General features: G+C 36.7%; 2 protein-coding genes across 2 annotated transcripts in view; one reads left to right on the top strand and one right to left on the bottom strand.

Annotated features, from left to right (window-relative positions):
• Positions 1 to 1,250: 1,250 nt before the first annotated feature.
• On the bottom strand, positions 1,251 to 23,316 carry NOP14 (NOP14 nucleolar protein). Its single transcript, XM_042870711.1, has 18 exons — positions 22,863 to 23,316; positions 20,053 to 20,187; positions 19,227 to 19,368; positions 18,569 to 18,714; positions 17,978 to 18,115; positions 16,456 to 16,578; positions 15,204 to 15,335; positions 13,625 to 13,964; positions 12,193 to 12,323; positions 11,867 to 11,952; positions 10,129 to 10,264; positions 8,890 to 8,991; positions 7,883 to 8,036; positions 5,052 to 5,211; positions 4,134 to 4,281; positions 3,176 to 3,294; positions 1,870 to 2,025; positions 1,251 to 1,522 (listed from the first exon to the last, which is right to left on the bottom strand). Exons 1-18 carry the CDS (start codon positions 23,058 to 23,060, stop codon positions 1,423 to 1,425), a joined length of 2,646 nt encoding a protein of 881 aa, XP_042726645.1. The 5' UTR covers positions 23,061 to 23,316; the 3' UTR covers positions 1,251 to 1,422.
• GRK4 (G protein-coupled receptor kinase 4) overlaps positions 21,501 to 23,340 on the top strand; it is a 36,166-nt gene continuing 34,326 nt past the window's right edge. The window contains exon 1 of the mRNA XM_042870713.1: positions 21,501 to 21,524. Coding sequence (XP_042726647.1) covers positions 21,503 to 21,524 — 22 coding nt within the window. The 5' untranslated portion in view covers positions 21,501 to 21,502. The remainder of the gene's footprint in view (positions 21,525 to 23,340) is intronic.

Genomic DNA, 23,340 nt, shown 5'->3' with positions numbered 1-23,340 from the left:
TGTATGTGACAAGAGTACCCCCCCACTGGTACTCAGTATCCAGCCCGTTTTAATACTGGTATTGCTTTTGTAGACTTGATGTTCACACATTAATTACTTTGTTACAGTTGCAATGAGATTCAGTCAAAGCTACTATCTTCAAAGAAAGAATACTGTTTTAAGAAACATACATAGGTAAATCTTTAAGTCTTACCTTACAAAGATAGTTTAGCCATGAGTTTAAATTCAAAGCCGAGGAGTTTAACTCACTCCCTCCTAGTTTTAGTCATGCTTCCAGGTTTCATTTGGAAAAACAGCACAAGCAAAACTTTCTAAGACAATCTGAAACAAGAAGAACTGTAAAATCAGATTTACTTCCAGCAAATCTTTCTTCACCAACAGTAGATGTTACCATTCCTGAGTTACCCATTGGCCAGAAGAGTGCTTTCTGGTGTTTTTCTTTCTTGATGGGGTTTTCGTAAGGAACCCTGGCTAATTATTTCATTTGTTCTAAAGATTTTCTAGTTTGCTCTTTGCATTGATCCTCAAATGTTACTGTGATAGAGGATTTAATTTTTGTAATGCTTTCCTTCAAAACTTGTCATTTTCTTTCATGCAAAAAAAAAAAAAACAACCCTGTCTCTAGATTTATCAACAGATCACAATGAATGTCTGAGTTACGACCTAGTTTAGACTAGCACCTTCAAACAACTGTAGTGTTCTTTGTTTCAATTCAATGTTTCCTCACAAGCACAGTATTTTAAAAAGAAGTATTTACTGGCTCTACTTGAAAAGCAGATATTTTCCACAGTTATGCTAGGCAGTGAATTACACATATATGATAAAACAAATAGAATTAAAGAGGTTACTGTGAGCTTAAATCAGATGTTTACAAATATGCTGAGGAATTGTAGTTTACTGCCTTAGATAACCAAGAATTTGAGAGCTCAATTCAATCCAAAAATCACTGAAGAGATGAATGGATGCACAACTTTAATAAAGGACTTGAAAAAAAGTGCTTGAAAAGCAACTCCATTACTCCACCAAAACCATGAATTAGAATGAACAATGCTACAGAATAGTTACAGTATTACTGTTAAAGCTTCAAGAATATTACCACTATGAGAGCTGCTTGCAATTATTCAATATTAAAGAGGTATCAAGATTTTTTTGTACAATATTTGTGTGATTTACGATAGAAATAAACACTGATAATTCTGATTACTCATCCAGATACTGTTATTAAAATAAACAGAAATATACCACACACATACAAAAGCGTTATTTTTATTTTTCTTTCACTTTTTCAGACAGATCTGATGATGTTATTTGTCTCAAAAGGAATGCATCCAAAGGATGCAATTAAAGTCTGTGCAAAAGCCATACAATCGTGGTATTTTATACACCAGTAAAACCAAACTTTCTGTGTGTAGACAGTCCCAGTTAGTTCTTCCCCTTTTTCCTTTTCATAGCTTTCCATTCACCTTCCTGTGTAGCAAGACTACCAAGAAGCTCTTTCACTTTTCGCTTTCTGGCTGAATCTCTGCAAAGGAAGCAATTAATGTGTTAAATATTTCAGAAGGATTATATTAGGGAAAGTAAATAAGTACATTTAGACTATCCATATTCATCTATAAGAAGCCCCACAAATCTTAGATGTCACCAAATACTTTAGTTAAGAACTTTCTGCATGTTCTTATCCAGAGAAATGAAACTACAAAGTCAAAATTTAAAATGATCTCTAATGAAAATTTTCGTTTCCCCCAAACTTTCCTTTTTTTTTTCCAAGTTTAATACTGTTTATCATCACTTCAATCTCCTCACACAGCAAAGAAATGAACACACAGAATAACAACTCTTAAAGTACTGCTGAAGCAAGGGCTATGTTACCTCTCCATGATTTCTGAAAGCTGCATTCTAGCCAGAAACTGGTTGTCCTTCCGGATCTCACGAACGGCTCCCTTAAATTCACGTTTATGTTTGTGAATTAACCGCTTTCTTTCTTGCTCCTTTTTGCTGCCTCCCTGCTTTCTTCCAAACTCTAAACTGAAACGAAAATATGTATATGTGAACACAGAACACTGTGTGATCAACTTTAAAAATAAGGGGCTGAACATACCAGAAGAAGGGTCACCGATCAGCTGCGTATCATCACCACGCAGATTTTAAGCAGATAACATTTTCCAGAAAACAGATACACTTCAATACCCCACATAGCCTGCATTTTGTTAAACAGATTGAAAAAGCTGGAGCAGAAAAACAAAAGGTACCTGGAAAAGAGGGAATCCCCCCGTATATTTTACATTTTTGCAAACTTTCTCTACAGATAAACTCTAAAAATAAAAAAAAAGGCCCAATCGGTTACAAGGGAATAAATGTGCATGGCAGAGGAAAAGCTGTCTCCTTAAATTAGAATGAGTAAGACAAGTTTTTGCCCTTGCAGATAATAAACAGGCCCAGATGAGTCAGCAGTCAATATAAATCAGACTTCCTGAATCAGAATACAGTTCTACCATCTACAAAAGGAACCAGTGCTATTTAAATTTAATTTCAAGAGAGAACATAACAATGTACATGACCATTTTATCTCTATAAAAAGAGAGAAAGAAAGCTCCATGTTTTTTGTGCCTGCTGTTGTTGAAAGGCAGAAAACTGCTCGTGCGGGAGGAAAAAGGAATTGTGCAGCCTGGTATATTTATAAGAATGCTTAATGTGATGCATTATCTGCCATGGTCTGTGAGACAGAGTACAGTAGTAGTCTGCCTGCTCTTTTGCATCAGTTAAAAATCCCACAGCAATTCATCATTCATCTTTACTTCTATATATTTCAGTATGATTTTTTATGAACTACTGTCCTTGAGACTCAAGTGCTTTGCAGAGTACACAGTAACATACTGTGTAGTAGGTCTCTTTTCAACTTGAAATTTATTAATTTATAACTGATTAGATGGGCAGGACTTGGTTCCCTGTGCTGTTCCTTCCCTCACACAGTAATTTCTGCTCTGTTTCTTAGAATTCCTCTTTCCCTTTTCTCCCTCTCCCTACCACCGAAGTACCCAGCCCTTTGCAGCTCGTGCATAAAATGCAACAAAGTTGCCCATTTTATGTCCTCCCTTCCAACTCTTTTTAGCCTGAAGCCTTAGCATCAGAATGCTTAGATGCACTTTTTCTTTTGCACTAAGCTTGCTTTACTTACACTTTCACAATCTTGGGCGTATACTGTTTCAATGGCACTGGCTTCTTTTTCTCACATACCAGTGGAGTATAGTGCTTTGCTTTGTTCTCCAGCTCTTTCAGAGCACTGTGATACCATTCCTGAAAACGCAAATCAAATTACAACTTCAAAAGTGTATTAGAGACACCATAATTCACAACCTCCTATAAATTAAATCAACAGCAATCTTCTCCCCGTACAATGTTCTTCTGAGAACAGCTATTCGTTAGGATACTGACAACACTGAAATGCTGTAAACTTTCCAGGCTGAACAATTCTTTAAACTTTTCAGGAATTTCACTAAGATGGAAACATGGGCAATCAGAAACGTCTACAGATAATTTTACCTAACAGATGAATAAGCGAGACTAAAGCTAGATCAATTCAAGAGCCACCTTTCAGAGTCATTTTAAGTAGAACTGCTAATTTTTTTTTACTTTGATGGCAAAAACCAGGCCATTTTGCATCATCAACATTACAAAACTTTGTTCTCTTTATTTCATAATGCCTCTTTGAGGAGAGGACAATTTTGCTATATCCTAAAGACAGGTTAAAATACATATATATTTGAATTTAATTGCTAGGTAAATAAACTGACTTCTTTTAAGTGAAGTAGCAGACCAGGTGTACATATGTTGATTACAATCTCATTAGCTTGGTGTGTGTATTTGGTTGTAGCAAGTTCTGCTCTCCTCAATTAGAAGTGCAAGACAAGACAGACAATGAAAAATATCTTCTAAGCATTCTCTACTCCTCCTTGTTTTCTCCACAAAAACATCACTTATGATATTTGAAAATCACCTATAGCAAACACCTGACCCTTGAAAACATCTCACAGATTATTCTACTTTTTTTTTTTCTTTCCAAAGAACAGATGAAGATGACAGCATTTATTAATGAGCCAATTGTATCAATTATTTCACACTGGAGGAGCACATACCTGCATTTGTTCAGGGCATTCATTCGCTGACACATGCTGTGTCAGGAGTACTCTTATTGGATGCATTATTTCATGGAACGATGGTAAAAACTCGTATAGAACTGCACATCTTTTAACAAGATCAAGACACAAGGCGAGACACGACAACCTGGTAATGTAGAAAATAATGTAACAATTTCACTTGCAAAAGCTGTACTGCACTGTCAAATAAAATGTATTACACTAATTAAATTTTGGTGAATTAGCAGTGTCTATTATTAAGACTCTCTGACACAATCAGTTACAAGTCTGTTCCTGGTTGTTAGTTCAGACTAGAATTTCACTCTCTTTATGCAAGCAAATACCCAAGAAAACTATCAGCAACAACTACTTATGTTGGTGCACAAAGGACAAAACAGTATTGTGTCTTTGCTGCTTGAGTAACAGGTTTTTACACTGGTTCTAATACTGTCACACTCAGAACTCAGAACAGAATTATGTTGGTTTTTCTTTTTTTTTTTGTGTGTGTGTGGTTTTTGGTTTTTTTTTTTGTTTGTTTGTTTGTTTTAAACTTCATCACAAAACACTTACTCATCCCTGAGATGTTATGACATGACACACAGACAAGGTGAAAAATGCGGTCTAACATGTTTTATGTTTAACTTTGTTCTTTCCTAACTGTGGTGCTTGATTACTTCTGTGACTCTTCTAGCCCTTGTAGGTAAATGCAGTATTTACTTCTGAAAAGCATGACAGTTCAAAGTATTGAGCATATCCTCTGTATCTGCATCATCCCATCAATCCACAACTGTACTGAAAAGGAATGGAGGGGTTGAGTGCTCCACATAACATTTTAATATAAGATTCATAATTCCATATGCTACAGAGTAGTAAGATACAAACAAAGCAGAGCAGCTCGCTGCTCTTATTCTCACATACCTGATATGATTAATTTCTGTTTTGCTCAATTCCTTTAATCTAGTCACAGCACTCAAAGGCAGGTTTTGCTTCTGCCAACTTTCCAGATCCTTCTTATCACACACCAAAAGCAGTTCTAAATTTTTCCCCACTGGTGTGAATGGATGGACTACAGTATAGCCTAAGAAACAAGAATAGTGATCAACAAATAGGTTCTCAGTATTAATTCTTTAGAAGTTCCTAATCACGGTCTTAAAAAAAAAAAAAAGAAAAAAGAAAAAAGAAAAAAAACCACACCCCAAACTTCAGCAGCATTAGGATTCTCTGAAATAACGGACTACAAGCACAATCATAATCACGTATGAAGAGAGAGCAGGTATCTGCCCTGTGGAGAACAAGATGCACAATTAAAACTGCAGGCAAGGGTGAAGTATTGGACATGCTTCAGAGGAAAGGGCAAGGAACAGGACTTTCCCTTGGAGTTGTGAGTTCTGGCTTATTGACCAGAAAGTGGGCCAGCAGAACAGTGAGCGTGAACAGGAGAAGCTCACAGTTACCATACATCACTGAACCTCTCCAGCTGAGACCCTTAGATGCATACTGTAAAGTCCCCTCTTGTTACACCTAAGTAGTTTTAAAACAAGAAGAGGAAACATAGAACATGAACTGGGGCAGGGCACATTGAAAAGACTTGAGAATTACTATGCTAAATCTCACAGCTAAGGTAGAAAATAATTTGCAGTCCCCATTCTGGATCTTTTTCTTTTCTCTTTATTCTTTAAGTTCTGCAAGCTTACAATGGAACTAATTTCAAAAGTGTTTATTATTTCTTTTACTTGTGAGAGGATAGCAGCTCTACATCAGAGTTCCATTAACAGGCTATCAACAATGGCGATTCCTTCCTACTCTTTCCCTCCAGTTTTTCTACTAAAAAAAACAAAAAAAACCCTAAACCAGATCAGAAAGTGTACTTGTGTACTTTAGTCTTTCAAGAAGTTGTGTTCTGTACCATTTCGTGTGAAAAATAAATGGATTAAACTCATAAAATGAAAACAATAAGTTCTACTTGTTGATGTTACTCATTGTCAAAATAAAACCTCAAGAAATTTTTTGGTGTGACAACAGAAAATATTCCAGAGAGCTGGATGTCAGTTTGCTTTAAAATATTCACTGCTGACAGCAAAACCATCACATTTATAAGTAACAGTTCCCTCAGGGATAGTTATGAACACAATGGAATATCTGGTAACTTCAAAACATCAACAGTGAGTGAAAAATTCTCAGAAAGAGAATGCTGTGCCTTTAGTATATACTTTATTCACCTCTCCTTCCCTGCTAACAGAAAACAACACTGTGAAAATTTAACTAACGCAAATACATTAGCAGAAATACAAACAAAATTAAAAAATGGTTAAAACTTAAATAATTACCACTAACTATTTTTAAAAAGCTTATCTGATTTTGCAAAAACCTGTATTTTAATGGTATCTAAAACCTCTGTAGATCATAGATTCCTACAAGAGTACACAAAGGAGAAAACAGTTTAAGTGCAGTGTAACCCATCCACTCTGTAGTCTCTTCCCACCTTGTTTTAAGAGCGCAGCTGTTGGTGTTCTAAGAATCCAGTGCTTTAGCTCTGATGCAACCCAGCTGTGCAACCTTGGCTCACACTTCAGAGAAAACTGCTACACTGTGAGAAGGAGCTGGGTGAGTCTGCAGGTTACAGCCACACAAGCTAATAAAGGTGAAAATGCAATACTGAGCTTGTTGAGAAAGGGATCATTTGTAGCTCAAAAACTCAAAAGAAGAAAAGAACACCAGCACAGGAAGGCATGAAAGTCTTGAAGGAACAAAAAAGGGAACTGCAAGACAGCTACTCAGTAATGCTGAAGATAAACTGAAATACTGAAACAACAGAAGATGAACCTTCCATGCCTGACTGATGACTGCCCAGAGAACAAAGACTTGAGGTGTTTCATCAACAGTGATGAACACAGTAATAATTACTCTGTAAGTTCATTAAATCCCAGATGTCTTCTCTGAGTTTTTGCCAATAAATAATTGAAAATTTTCATTTGAGAATACTCTTCCTGCAGTGCTCAAAGACATTATGAGTGACCCAGACAGAGACACTAGCACATGAATTAGCACTGTGCTCTGACAAAGCTCCTCTAGGTGAATTTTTGTCACTAAATACTTCAACAAGAAGCTTCAGATCTGGAGCAATTTTAAAGCTAGAAGTGAGTCCACACAGGAAAAAAGGAAGTCATAGAAAGACAAAGACTGGAAGACTGGCAATTGAAAATCACTTGCTAGCAGCTGGATCCCATTGAAAAGACAGTTTTATTGTTCTTGTTGTCTGCATTTACACAGTTTACACAGTTATGTTACAGCACAGACTAATCTGCTTGTGGGGATAGCTGCCCTCTGTTAAACTACAACAAATCCCAGACACATAAACAAAAAGAAAAAACAACAATTTTGTGACATACTTCTCTTGGTGAAATGGCTATTAGTTGATAAGGAAGAGTGCAGCATTAACTGCTTCCTTACTGTGAAGAACAGGGTACTCATTATAATCCTATAGGAACTGTGAATTTTAGACTGCAGTCCTACAGTGTGGTCTATTTAGAACAATACTGCAAAAGTACTGCACTGTGAGCAATTCAAAAGTTTGAAAACATTGTTTCTTTCCTGAAAGATCAAAGCTATGGAAGGCTAGCCTAGCAGATGGTTGGGCTCTTCTGTTCAAAACATTAGATTCATTGTGAAAGACAATTAATTAATTAATGAAATTTTAAAGAAAATCACTAATATAAAAATTTCTTACTCATTTACTCAAACAAACTCACCCTGGGCCTGCTGTTTGGGTAGAGATATGTGAAGTACTCCAAGAAGAAAATTGATGAGTTCTGGTACAAATCGTTTGGAGAGAGATACATATTCCAGGAGCAAAGAGCATACAAACAAACCTTTAATAACATCTTGCAGTGTTGTGATGCGGCACTATAAAAAGAAAAAAAGAAAGCACATTATTAGTAAATGTCTGTCCAACACAAATGCAGCATCCCTCCAAAGGCATAAATATTCAGGGACTTGTACACATTTTAAAATCTGTATAATGGAACCCTCTGGATTTAAGCGAAAAATATTGCCTTCCCTTTTAGCTCTTACTAAAGAGCATAGGCACAGTTGATGAGGAAGATGAGGTTTAGCCACTAGAAGGTGCTCAATCACCAGAAAGTTCTTACTGCTCATTTGCTCTGCCATCTGAACTATGTGTCAATTTTAGTCCTACTTTTTGCCTCCAACCCCAAGTCCATTTTCGTAAGTGAAACAAAGAAACATCAGGCTCCAAGCAACTTGGATCAGCAACAGTAACAAAACAACTAGCTCAGAACTTTCAAAGCCTATATGAAAAATATTTGGATAGAAAAGTAAGTGCTTAAATACACTGCAATACGCTGTACTAGGTAAAGTTTTAAGGAAAACACACATTACTGCTTCTTAAATGAAAGCCTTTCTTGAATTGGAACAATTGCAATATATGAAAGAGAAATCACTAACAAATGATTTTGTACTTTATTCAGTCTGTTCCATTAGTTTCACATAGTTTCTCATGTAAGATATTCTTGCATGGCAGCTCACAAAAATTATTAGATCAAATTCTGAGTTGGATTGTACTCTATGAGAGTTTTTTCTCTTAATTTTTTTCTGCATTTACTATCTGTGACCAAACATAGAGCATCCTTTTCAGTGCAGTTCCAATATATACACATTAATTATAACACATAGTTGGAGTGCTAGGAAGAAACAAGGAAGTGAAGTTGTATACAGAGACACAACATCATAGACATACCTTAGTAAGCAGCTGACTCATGTATATAAAAGCAGGAGTTACAACTGGATGCCAGAAGTCAGATGTTGGAAACAGCAGTGATGTAATTTTCAAATAAATAAGCTGATAGTGAATACAACATAGAATAGAGAGAAAATGTATTAAGACATTTCCAAGGATCTTAATCTTACACATATGTAACTGTGATAGATGAGTAGCTGTCATGTAGTGGTCTAAAAATATCACGGCGAACATCATTCAGAAGTCGGATATGTTTACAACCTGTTTACTGAAATGACTGTTTAAGGTACCTGAGAAAATAGAACATCCACTGCGTGTCGAACTGCATGTTGTAAGAGCAATAGACAAAACATACTAAGAAGCTAAAAGCTCTCCACAATACATTTCCTGCAAAACCCAAAACATCCTGAAGACTCTTCAAAAAGAACTCCATATAAATATTGTCCAAGCTATAAGAAGCAAGTCTTCCAATCAAATTCTTTAATTCACTTTCTTTCAATACTCTAAATATCCAATTAGGCAACATTGTTTTCTCAAGCTGGGAGACAAAAAAAACCCAAACAAGTAGTTCTCTTAGGATTACTGACTTACATCTGCTCTTTGAAAACAGTCTACTACATAAACAAATATTCATTTTCTATATGTTCCATGTGAATTCTCTAACAGCCATTTACCTGAACTTTGAAAATAGAGTCTGTTCAGATTTAGCATGGCTACCGAAATTCTGGAGTATTACTTATCATAGAATAATACAAGAAAGTAAGTTCAGTCCTTTCACTCTGAGTCATTAATTTAGCATGACTCACATCTACAGCATTAAAAATGGTACTTTAAGTCCATTATGTTATTTCCTTGATATTTTTCTGAAACTAAGAGATACTGCACTTCTATGGAGCATTTTTAAAATATTTGCACTTAATGTAACTGAAGAAATCAGGACATAACAGACAACATCAATATCCACGAAAATTTCATCAGGAAAACTAATAATGCTCTACTACATCAACTGGAGAGGCAATTTAAGATCTGTTCCCCTTGTTAATATATCAGTCACACTTCTACTCTGTAGAATGTTTTTTTATCTGCACATTTAAATTTAAGAAATATAAAACTTCATAGATGCTAATAACTCATTATATAACTTGAAATGCAAAATTACATCCCCATCATCATGCATTTACTAGCATTTCTGTACTAATGGAAAGAGCAAGAGCTTGCTTAGCAGCAGGTATTTGTTACCGTGTCCAAGCCTGGAAACGTTGCACGGCCTTTGACTTCAATTACTTCTTCCATCTCATGTGCAGCGTCTCGAAGGACAAACTTAATATTGCCACTGGCTGCTTCAGGAAACATCTGGCAAAGATTGTACAATGGCCTATTAAGAAGAAATGTAAGTCATGATCAAGTTACACCAGTGATGTTAACTAAAAACCTGATTTTTAAGCATCTGCAGGGTGGTTTCTTGTGTTCCATCCATAACAAAAACAAACTCCCTGAAACAAATTATTTTTTAGAGAAATAGCCACCACAGCCCTGCACAGATTATGACTGTAATACTGTTGGTTTACAGAGATGTACTTTTCACTGGGCAATCTGAGATTTGCAGATTGGGCAACCTCTGATTTGGAGGTTTCTAAATCTTAAAAATAAAAAAAAATAATTAAAAACTTTAAAATACATTCCTAAATAATCTCATATGATTAAAACACATCTTTCTAAATCACCTAACTCTTCATTTTACTGTACAAAGATATGCTGGTCCATATCAGGCAACTCATAACTCAAAATACTCTCATGCAGTGTTAAGGAACAGGTACAGCAGTAACGTGGTTAGCAAAGTTATTACTTAAAATACAAAAAAAAAACCAACCCCACAAAGTTAGGCCAGCTCCTGGCCTGTGGTTAAAGCCTACAGGAAGGTGCACTCAGACATCTGCATCTGCTTTTCAGTATTTTCATTTAAAATGTTTGCAGTGATATTAATAAATCTCAGCTCTATAAAACAATCAAAATGTGTACATGTTTTTACAAAACCCCAGCATGTGTGGCTATCAGCAGCTCTTGCTGATGAATGCAACAGAGTAATGCATGCTAAACCTGCACATAACAGCTTATTAAAAACTATTTCCTTTAGTTTTCACTGTTTGTTTTTTATTTCAAGGTACATACAAATAATTCACTGCAAAAAAGTTGCCTCGGCCACAAAGTCAAGATAGGAGTAACAGACTAATTTTGGTTGTAAGGGACCTTGGAGGGGACCTGGTGCAATTCCCTGCTCAAAGCACAGCTAACTTCAACGCTGAATCAGCTTGCTTACAGTTTCGTTCAATTCTGTGAATCTTCTACAGCTTCTCTGGGAAACCTGTTCTAGGGTTCAATACAATTGCTGTGAAGATTTTTTCCTTACAAGTAACTGGAATTTCCTTTACTGCAACTTGCATCCATTGACCCTCATCCTTTGCCATGTAACTGTGAGACAAGTTTGGCTCTCTTGCCACAAAAAATACCCATTATATATTTGAAGACAACAATTCCAAATTGCCAATTTCCTGAAAAACGTTTCTTCAGAACTTTTATATGGGCTTGCTATTACATTCTAATTCTATTTTCACTTAGTTCCTAATGAGAGTGAATTCACAGAATGGAAACACATGTTAAAATAAAAACAACTGTACAGGCAACAGCACACCGTCACTGCAAACTGTAAAGCCCTTAATCTGCTGAATGGGTAACTCCATACAGAAGTTTTCATGCACAGCTGGCATATTATTTATCTACTACCCATGAAAAGCACTTACAGATAAAAAATTACATTCTAATGTCTTGGTACAGTTAATAGTCCAGACAATACATGAAACAGATTTAGGACACTAAGTTGCCTACAATCCTGACAGAGCTACATATTAAATACTTCACCCTAGGTAGCTTTCCTCTTTAGACCAGAAAGGAGCAAAAGTGAACACGATCTATTACTTACAGGATGAGTTTGTCAATTGCTTTGAGCTCTGGTAGATCCAGAGTTGCTAACTCTCCAATATATTCCAGAAGAAAGCCAAATAGTTTCTGCAAGAAGCACAGTATGTTAAAAAACATTAATTTTCTTTCATCACCCATATTTTCCAGAACAGCACAAAAGAACAGTGATAAAAAAGTTAGAAAAGAAACAAGCAGTATGTTGATTGCACTGTTATAAGAACATGTACATGTTATGCTGCTTCCTGAATCCTTAGTAAAACTTAAGCAGGGATTCAAAGTTAATTTCAAACCTTAAAATACAAGATAAAACAAAACATGAAAACATACTTCCAACTTTGTTTTGTTTCCCACTGCAAGACTTGGGTGATTGCATTTCTGAATCCTCTCCAGTATAATAAGCTGTTGCTCTACTGTTCTTCCAGCCAATAAAGATTTCAATTTCTCATAGGACTCAGGAACTGTAAGGTAAAAACAAAAAATTACCAAATCTCTAACAGTTATTTAATTCAAGTAACCACCTAACAGATTCCCAATTTGAAAGTGTCATCTTTCAGAAAAAAAGATAACACATGGCTTTTAAATAGTAACCCTGTAATGGTAGCCTATCAAAATGTGTGTAACATAGCACACATGAGCATAAGTCAGAAAATAAGACGAATGCTTTTAAAAAACCAAGATGCAATTTGTGCTGCATTTGCTGCCCAGGCTGAGCGTAACTACGTGCACACACATGCAACACATCAGAAGTGAGCTTATGCATTCATTCAACCATAAATTTACCATAATACAATTAGCTCTACATTTAATTCTCATCTAATGAGCTTTTGTATGAAAGATATTAAATAAAGTAAGAAACTTGCCACTAATAGAAAATAATTTTACCCTCCTCCCCAAAAAGTAGTATTTTAGTCTTCTGCATAAGTGAATGTGCAAAGTAACATCTTAACCTGTTCAGTTTTTGAGTTATTTTAATGCAATTGCTTTCTGGTTAAGATAAATTCTGAATGCAATTTAAAAGGCTTTGGGTAATGTATGCTATTTCCTTTTGATGGGAAAAAAGCAAGCACTAGGAGAAGGTTGTTTGAAAGGTTGTTCAGTCTTGTGTAACAGTTAATTTTATTAGAGAAACCTATACTAGGACAATAGCTAGTTGCATTAAATACTCAGTATTAATGATTGGTTTGTATACTACTTGGAACATGCTCCCTCCTTCCTCCTAGGTACAAGTCCCAAAGGAGTCAAACTTTGACTGTCTCTATCTCAAAATGCTGCAATGCTGTATCGCAGGGATGACACCTCACAATGCTGCCTCTCTACACCTCTGACAAAAATATCAGTTCAAACGCGACAGAAGGAAAGCTCTCCTCATTTAAACATCGATGACAGAATACTATTTTAACTTCTCTCATGCAAAACACAGCATTTTAGATTGGATGCACTTGGAAACAAGTACAGATCTTTCTGTTTTCATCCTCACTATGTCTTTGTCAATTCTAAGGCTGATAGAAGCAGAAGTAAATGTTCTCGGGTGAAACAGATCCGGTTTCCACTGCTCACAGCATGATCAGTGCTAATCACTAAGAACAGCAGCTACTGTCTGCACTCGGAACAGTAGGAGACAATTATGAGGTAAAACTTCAGATTAGAAGATTTAGATTAGAATAGATTGTCAGGAATATATAAGATACTGCAGGACAGAGAGAAACACAGGTTATAAAACCTTAAAGACAACAGGGATCTCTGCATCAGTCTTGCTTACCAGCAAATGTATATGGAAGCTCTGATTTGGCAGCTTCCATTTTTGGATCCAGTTCCTCCACATTCTGCGATTCATTTTCATTTGCCTTGTGTTTCTTTTGTTCTTTGTCTCCTGCAGCTTCTTCTTCACTCTCAAGGTCAGACTCAAGATCTGAGTGGTTATCTGACGCAACATCCTCCTCATCTTCAGTAGCAGATTCTTCCTCACCTTCTTCATTCTCATTATCTTCCTTCTCACCTTCCTCTTCTTCCTGTTCCTCTTCATCTTCTTTGCCCTCCTCCTCTTCTTTGTCCTCCTCCTCCTCCTCCTCCTCCACATTTTCAATGTTCATTTTTCCATCCTGCCAGTAGAGAAAATAAGCCAATTAAAACACCAGTGAAGTGACAGCAATTTGCCAGAATCACCATGGAAATGTATCTTTAAAAGTTACTATGACCAAGCAGTGACTGGCAGCTGTGCCAGCCAAGAACGAATTTTAAGAAGAGAGAATGTATACAGATAAATGAATAGAAGTGTATTTCTAGGGAGCAGTAAGAGATAGGAAGAACAGGATACTGTATGTAAGGACTACAATAGTACCAGTGGGAAAGTAAGGAATACTTGCATAAAATTTCTACATCACTTACAGAAGCATTCGTGGTTAAAAAGACATTTTAACTACTTCTATGCATTAAAAGAGTGTATCAGATAAATAATTGTTCCCATCTTGGTTTTCTTAATCAAAAATTTAAATGCACATTCACAATTTGCATTCTCTGCTGAGAGGAGCACTTCCCTTGCTACTTCCATATAAGAAGATGAAAGGATCAGTATGCACACACATGCATCACACAGTCAGGGTGACTCATTGCATCAGCTTTAAGGTTTTACTCACTCTGCCACCTTAAGCAAAGCTACTTCATATGGCATATAGTGCAAATTAAAAAAAATAAATAAGTGTAAAAAGCAACAAATGGAAGGGCTAAGGACCTGTCCGCAATCCAGTTAAGTCAGAGCACAGAAGGCTACAGAGCACAGTAGGACTACAGAGGGAAACAAGCATTCTCCTTTCCTCAGCACTTTTAAAAAACAGATAGAATACAGTATTAAAATACAAGAAAGATTATCTACAAACAGCTGCAAGTTCAAGACAAAGTCACCAAGACCATCAGGGGTCACAGAATCTGTGCTATGAGGAGATGCTGTGGAACACATGCTTTTTTTCAGCCTGGAACCAAACAGCAGCCTTTCCGTGCCTGTAAGGGAAGTCACTGAGAAGGCAGTGTAGCACTCTGCATCACAGTCCGTGGTGGCAGAAAGAGAAACAACTGGTTTAAGTTTAAACAAGAGAAGTTCAGATTGAGAAACTTTTTTTACAGTAAGAAAATCAGCAGAATATAATGCCTAGATAGATTGTGTAGCCTCTATTCTTGGAGATTTTTCGAGACAAGATTGAACAAAACACTGAACAACCTGGTGATTCCACAACTGACCCTGCTTTGAGCACAGATTTGGACTAAAGTTTTCCAGAGATCACTTCCAAACTGATTTTCCTATTTGCACTTCAGAACCTTGAAAACACTGAGATTTCCTATCTTACCTTGTAAGACAATAAACGTCTGTCATCTTTGTCCAGGATAAAGCCATCAGCTAGATCATCAGCTGACACGTGGCTGGGTTTCTTTTTATTCTCTTGTTCATCTATTCCATGCATTCGACGTAGTCGATCTGCCTGTGTTTTAGGAGAGGTAACATACACAGGGAGATCATGTGTTTACACAAGAATGAAAGAACTCTCAAACACTGCATTTAAGAAAAGCAAAGGGGAAAAAAAACCTAACTAGAATTGTCAAGTAGTAGGTGAAAATTAAAAACAGTGACTTGGCAAATTATGAACAAAAACTAATATTTTGTTTTGTTGGGCAGTATGATTTGATAGCCTAATGCAATTGCATATGTGATAACTGTTATTTGGAAGGCTTTTTAACTGGGCTTCCAAATCTGTTACGTTCTCTTATTTTATCTGTGTGGTTTACCAGAAAATGCAGCTTCCATTGGTGTTTTGTGATTCTGCAGAGTTTATTTCTTTCTCCTAAGTGTAACAAGTTTGCAGAAAACATAATCTTAAGATTTTAACATTACACTGAATGTACAAATAGATCCAATGGGCAACATGTGAAACAATCATTTTCAGAAGCACTTTCACTTTGGCACTCAGCTAGATCATCCATCAAACAACACAACAAGAATAGGAAAGAAAAAAAATCCTTTCCCTTTTGCTGTAACGTGAAGGTACCACCTCTCTCTACCATCTTAGAAGTGTCCCTAGTATTCCAAAAGGAAAGGAGAGAAACATTTACCAAGTAATTAATTCTTTCTATAGGACTCAGAGCACAGTATAGAAGAAACAGCATGAAACATTTCCCAAGAGAACCCTATTCCTATGCAAAGCAAAGCTATATACATGCTACTGCTGGAAGATTTACAACACCAGAAGAAAGCATGACATGACTTGGCAGCATATTAGCTCAACTTCTTTGCAATAAAATATCCCCCCTTACTGAATTGCATCTAAACTCTGAATAATTTAAAACGTTTAAAGGCAAATCAAAGTGATATTCTATTTTTTATCGAAAAGAATATTTACTTATTTCATGAACCTAAGTCATGTACTAAGTCCATGCTTCCTTTACTATATTAGATTCCAAACAAAACACAAAGAGATTTCCTGCATTTGCCCTCTGATGAACAGCAGTTTAGTACCGCCACTTTCAATCGAAGGCCAAGCAATAAGTATATGTGGTCACTCCAAAAAACAGATTAGACAACAATCCGAAACCATACTGGTGTACCTCCAGCTTCTGGAGTCGCGCCTCCTCCTCTTTTGCCAATTCTTCTTCTGTCTTCATCCTTTCTGAAGGTTTTGCTTTCATCTCGAATCCAAGTTCGCGAACAATCATATCATATTCATCAGGCTAGAGAAATATTTATACAGTTGTTTATTATCTTAGTTTTATTATTCTGCTTTGCATCCACCCTTCTACCAGACACAACAACTGGAAAACAAGGCCTTTAAGAAATAAGGCAAAGACTGTCTAGAGAAAGCTGCTTTCAATTCAGTTTTAACATAAGGAATGGATTGAATGATTGAATAGAAATTTTCCCTGAACTCCCCTCCATTTAAATTATTCACAGATGAAGAACTTACAAACATTATCTTAAATGAAAACTTACTAATTGAAAAGCTTCAAAATATTATTTATTAATAAAATACTGTTTTCTAAAAAAAATAAACGAAACAATTTATAGTTCATAAGTCAGTTCATAAATACTGTTAGAAATAAACTATGTATTTGTTATCATATTAATTACATATATATCTACCTCAAAGGAAACAAAAAGAGCTGCTGATGCTCAGCCAATTTAAGCAGCATACATGGGAAAACAGTTACTAGCAGAGGTCACAGTGAGCTTGTGACTACAATCCTCTTGATAGATCCTTAAGTCACTAACCTGCTTCTTTAAAATTCAGTTCTGGTAATTATTCTTCTTACTTGTCACTAGATAATTTTCTCCTACTTAACATTAATGTTATATTTAGTACACAGTCTGATCCCTGCATCCCTGATAACTCTCAAAAGGAGATTCACGTGAAGCAAGGGAAGATAATTTTCCTTTTCAGCAGAGCACAGAGAAGCAATTTTTGTCTAGGATATCACATTATTGACATAGTGGAATATTCAGTATATCATGAAGCATCTTAAAATAAGAAGCAATATGTCAAAATATGACTTTCTGGTTCAGTATCTTCTGTTCATTATTTAAGATCAATTTTAACATGAGATCAGTTCATTATTTCAGCCTTCTGAAAACGGAATTATTACTGCCAGGTAATAAATACCATATAATATAAAATGCCTACAAGAAAAAAGAATACATAGCACAAGACTATAATTTTTATTTATTTATTTATTTATTTATTTATTTATTTAATTCTTAGATTAAGAAGTAGGAAGAACAACAAATAGGAAAAGCCTTGAGGCTGTAACAAATTTATTCATAAGCTTAATACCTTAATTCCCTTTTTGTAGGGACATTACTCAGGTCACAAGGAAAAAATCTGTCGTCAAATAGAAGTTGTTTCACCCAAGAAACGTAGCAAAGGCATTCAGAGTAAGACAATGTTCTCAACAGTTTTTATTCTTCAGGCAAAAGTATGTCTTAAAAATAACCAACAGTCAATAATGTTGCTCAACATGCAACCTCTCTCATTTTATTTCGCAAAGCAATCAACTTTGCTTCATACTTCAGTCACTAGGACAGTGAAAACCACAAATTATTAGAATAAAAGAAAGTAATCTAGCCAAACTTTACCTTGGGTTTTTCTGCCTCTTTGTCCTTTCTTTCTGACTTTGGGGGTTTGCGGACCATAAGGGTTTGGATTTCCTTCCAGTCATTGTCAAGCTTTTCAGTAAGTTCTAAGGCAGTTTCTCTCCGACTTTGCCTTTCTTGCTAGAAAAATAAAACACAAATGCTGCAGTTAGATCCAGCTGGATAAGACAAAGCACTTACAGCATAAAAACAAATTAATGTATATAAATATAAAAATAATAAATAAAAAAATAGAAATTAAAAAAAAAAATTTCAAATGCTTAACATTTTAAAGGTATAAACATCCACAGCGGTAGAAGCAATACAGTTGTACTGAATGCCACATGGGCTCCATACAGGAAACGAGTTCTATGAGTCAAGAAAAGGAGAGACTTGAAGATACAAAAGCATGGTAGACGTTCACTTTATTTCCTTAAGTGTTTACAAGGACAGATGGATATTCAAGGACCGTAGACTCTTTTCCAGACAGTTATCTACATCATTTTCTGTGCTACTGCTACTTTATTCCGCAAAGACAAATTGTGATGTCCTCCATATCATAAATCAACTTATTCTTTTGAGCTAAAAACTCACCTTTTCTTGTTTAGATTTGGCTATCAACTCTTCTATGAGTTCCTTCCTAGATTTAGGTTTTTCCTCCTCTTCATCTTCCTGCTCACTTGATGCTTTTTTACGCAGAAGGCCTCCACCTCCTCCAAAGTGAGCAGCAGTTAACTCAGCTAGAAGAAAAAATAAATTGTGCATTTTTTTCAAACTTATATGTAAGTGCTGAGGCTGCTAGGACAGTATCCCCCTAGTATTTGAGAATGGGAGCAGTTAAAATTATTTCATCAGCCATATACTACTCACATTCACACCTAAAAAAGATGCTGGACAACTTATACTGACAAACATTTTGCATGAGATAGGAATATTTTTTCTATATTCCAACTACTATTTATGTGTAGAGGTACAAGAAAACCACTTAAACTTCAGATGCTGCCCAATGCACTTGAAACCTAGGTACACATTAATTCTGAAAAAAAACCACAGGCCGGTTGGGTAGCTCCAACTTAGATTCTGCTAAATTTTGACAGTTGTTCCACATGTATTTAAGTAGTAATCTGGCTTCAACAGCCCACCCATTTACACATTTTTCTTCAGTGAAAGAAACAAATGATGCAAATGTACCAACAACAAAACCAACAGTGAAAAAAAACTACAGAGCAGTGAGATATTAGCTGATAATTACCTGACAATGCTCCTCTTTCATCTGTGTCACTATCACTATCAATAATATCATTCAGTTTTTCAATTTCTGCCAAAGATTGTCCAAAATGAGTTAATTCTTCATCTTCATTGAGATTATAGATATTTTTCTTTCCATAATTTTGCTAAAAAGAACAAAAAAACCCACAATTAAATAACAAAAATTTCTAGTTTTCAGGCAACAAACTAAGACCAGCATTTTTAAGACTAGTTGAGAAGATTCTCGTTCCAGTTCTTTGCTGTTCTAGTGTTTGTGAACACTACCAGGTTAATATTTCTGAAGAAATGTAGCTTACATAAATCACCAGCAGGCTACAATATTACACTACTCAGTTCTGGAGATTGAGTATCATAAAACTGAAAGAATGGTACTACACAAACAGTTCACATTACAGAATGACAGCATGTTACAGAGGTCCTCCTGTCAGCAAATGAAATGGCTGTTCTCCAACAGCTAGACTAGAATCTCAAATTGTACTTGCTGGTGGTTGCCTTTTTCTAATCCAATTTCCAAATCACAGCAAATCTACAACAGTCAAAGAAAAACAACAACTGCTTAAAATTGGCTTGCTTGCACATCAGAGCTCAGACGTGCTCAAAGAATTTTCTTCTTCAGAAAAACATCTGTCTTGCAACACCAGGAAGTTTTCATGGAACATTCTGGATTCCCATAAACAGACGTTTTTTCATAGAAGTTCAAAACATACAAACAAAACAAACAAACAAAAAACATTAGCCTGCAAAACCTTCTATTAACGGTAACCCTCCCAACTCAAATTTTCTTTTTAATTCCCATTCTTACACTTTACCTGTCTTTCCAAAGTGAATCGTTTTATCATCTTTTCCTCTGGACTTATTTTAGTGTTATATTCACCAAAACGTTTATCTTTAAACACATTTGTCTTTTCTTTTTCTTTATATTCTTTCAATAATGTTTGAGTTCGCTAGAAGAAAAAAAGGAGATCAAGTTCAAAAAATGAACAGAATAAATGCTTTCAAAGCAAAGGCAAAAAAAGCTTCATGGCATCCTGACAATATGGAATCATCCAGTCTACCATAATGCAAAACTCAGAGGGTATGGTAAGCATATACAATACACAACACAGAGTAATGAACTACACTTACAAGCTGCCCAGAAGACAAAATACGATACACTGTGACATGTCCTTGTTTTGTCATACAAGAAAACTAACCATTGCTTCCAAAGAATTCTGATTTCAGTCTGAGGCTTAGTAGACAAGAATGTATTAAAGAAAGAAAACAGAAGTATCAGTTGTACCTCTTCTGGTCTTGTCATCCAAGACATAAATAAACCCAAGTGGGTACATACATAACAGTTCTCTCCTTTAGCGCTGAGCACTAAAGGCACGAGAGCAGTAAGGCATGTATGAAGTAGCACGTGCTGTACTTGTGGCACAAAGAAGTCAGGCTTATTTCTAAGTGCTAGTGATGTAACTCATGACAAACATTTCATTTACCTTACTAGTTGAAGGAAAAACTTAAAACGTAAAATTGAATGTTATCAGATTTTCTAAAATGCTGAAGTTATTGAACAGTTTCTGAAGAAAGAAAATGCTGGCTGTGTTCAGTTTAAAAAAAAAATCAGCTCTAATTTAAGAGATGTCAACTAAATCTCATGGACAGGTTTGTACTCCAATGCTGTTTGTACTGCAATGAACTCCCAAACTTGTGTGCTGAAGGAGAAGGCAGGTTTTCTACAACAGGTGTTTGTGGCCCCCTGAGCATCCACAATTTACAGCCCCCACCACTACTGACTGCAGAAACCTGGTTTCATCTACCATTCTTAAAGTTCTACCTTCAATTTACTTCTTACATAGCATATACAAGTGAACAATTTAAGTGACGCGTAAGAATGTTCACGTATCTTACTAAGTTGGGTATGGGAAAGCACTTTTGTTCATCATTATTTCATGTCCTCTCTCACCAATTACTTCTATTCATAGAATTTTAATGTATAATCTTTCACAATATATTCAAAATGACAAACTATCCATTTCCTTTCACTGCATTAGTTTTTAAAATAACTTTATTTACAGTAAGTACTCTTGTAGTGGAAATGCTAAGTCATGACTTGAATCAGTGACTGAGCACCTGGTGAGAAGGCAGGGACAACTCAAGGGAGCTCAGGTGTATACAATAAACCTGAGTGACCAGAAGGGGTGGAGCCAGGATCCAGCCCTTCCCAGATCTCATTTAAGGGCTGGTAGTGGAAGTAAGGGTATCTCTCTGGAAAGCCCTATGTACCTGAGGTCTTCCAAAGGTAAGCAGCTACCATTCTTTATCTCTGTGCTTATGGCTGTTGTATTTAATCAAATCCTCATTTGCTGCAGCCTATGATCTAGCTGCTCTGCTGTAATTGCTGTCCTTTCCATTGCATTTTAACTTTAAATTATGTTTGACATGCACACATCCAGATTCAATTTACATGTAGCTATCCAGATTTGATCACAGAATCATTAAGGTTAGAAGAAACCTTCGAAATCATCTAGTCCAACTATCAACACATTCCCACCATACCCATTAACCATGTCCCTCAATGCCACATCTCTAATGTCTTGAACATCTTCACGGGCAGTGATTCCACCACCTCTCTGGGCATTGTATTCCAATGCCTCCCCACTCCTTCTGAAAAGAAATTCTTCCTAGTATCCATCTTGAACCTCTGGCACAGCTTGAAGTCACTATATCTCATCCACCACTAGTAGGAGAAGAGGCCTTACCCACCTCACTACAACCTCTTTTCAGGTGGCTGTAGAGAAATCGTGTCCATCATCAACGTCCACATCACTGAGAACCTCAGTACAAGCTGTTACATTAAAGTTTTTAAGTCTTAACAGAAGCTACAGAAACTCTGATTTCTTTCCTGTTTTCTTTACAGGGAGAGGTCAGAAAAAAAAAAAAGTGCTTCACTCAAGGAAAGGATAAATGCTGGAATGTATATGAAGTAACAGCTTCCCTCGTGCAGTATGGATTTTTAGTCAGGCAGCCAGTGATATCAGTAGAGGGAAGAAGGAACAAAAAAAAAGGGGGGACAGTTTCAAAAGGGTCAAGGGTGGGAGATTTAATTATCTGAAGCTGTATGGACATTATTATCAATGAGGACATACCACTACTTTGCATCTTAACATTCTTTCGCAATGTAATAGTTAAATAGCTAACTATTGCACAAAAAGCAACCTAGTCTTCCAAGTCAGTGGTAGTTTTGTATCTGCGCAGTTTCCACTGCAATGAGAACCTACTCCTCTTTCAGGCTTTCCCTGTTACAGTGATGTTGCAACATCATCAAGAAGCTCAACATCCTGCAGCATCTAAATCTAGATAATGAACACTTATAATAAACCCCTGTGCTTCCTACTGTACTCTAGTTCACAGTAACAACAGAGTCATTCTCACAGCATGGTAAGGCACTGAGACCAGCACTGTATGACTGCTCTGGAGGGAGACATTTGTGTACACCCTCTTCACCGCAGCAGCATGAGGTGAGCAATCACTTCTGTCACATGGGATGCGCCTCTTACCTCACCTGTGGAGGCTCCAGACTCACGGCCTCTCCATCAACAGCTGCCCTCCTCCCTCCCCATTTCTGCTGTCCTCTTACCTTCTTGATAGCCTTGGACCGTGACACACCGGGCAGCCCCACATCGTTCTTGGTCTTTCTTCCCAAGATGTTAAACTTCTGCCTGTTGACTTTCACCTCAAAGGGGTTGCTCTTCACCATGGCTATGGTTGACTCTGCTGAACCCTTGGCTTTTGAAGATGTGGAGGCCTTTTTCTTGCGCTTTGCAGCCTTCCCCATTGCTGGCGTGGGTGAGGAGAGGCTCAGCACGCGCTCGGCACCCGGTGACTAGATCTAGAGAAGCCAAAATGGCGTCCACAGCTAGAGCGTTCCTCAGGCCTGACTGTGGTCTTCCAGGCTACGCGAGACTTGCCTCAGAAACCCCGCGAGAGCCGGTGGGGTGATCGGCACGGTGTAAACGGAGCAGTGAGGCGACGGCACTCCCGCAGCCGGCGTGCCCGAGCTCCGCCACGCACCGGCAGGGAGACACTCTCGCGAGACTTTCGCCCAAATATCGCGA

Source organism: Lagopus leucura, unplaced genomic scaffold, assembly GCF_019238085.1.
Source record: "Lagopus leucura isolate 7727_CA_CO unplaced genomic scaffold, USGS_WTPT01 Super-Scaffold_100004, whole genome shotgun sequence".
In the NCBI taxonomy this organism is placed as follows: Eukaryota; Metazoa; Chordata; class Aves; order Galliformes; family Phasianidae; genus Lagopus; species Lagopus leucura.
The sequence above is the reverse complement of the archived record's forward strand: the minus strand, read 5'-3'. Positions and strand labels throughout refer to the sequence as shown.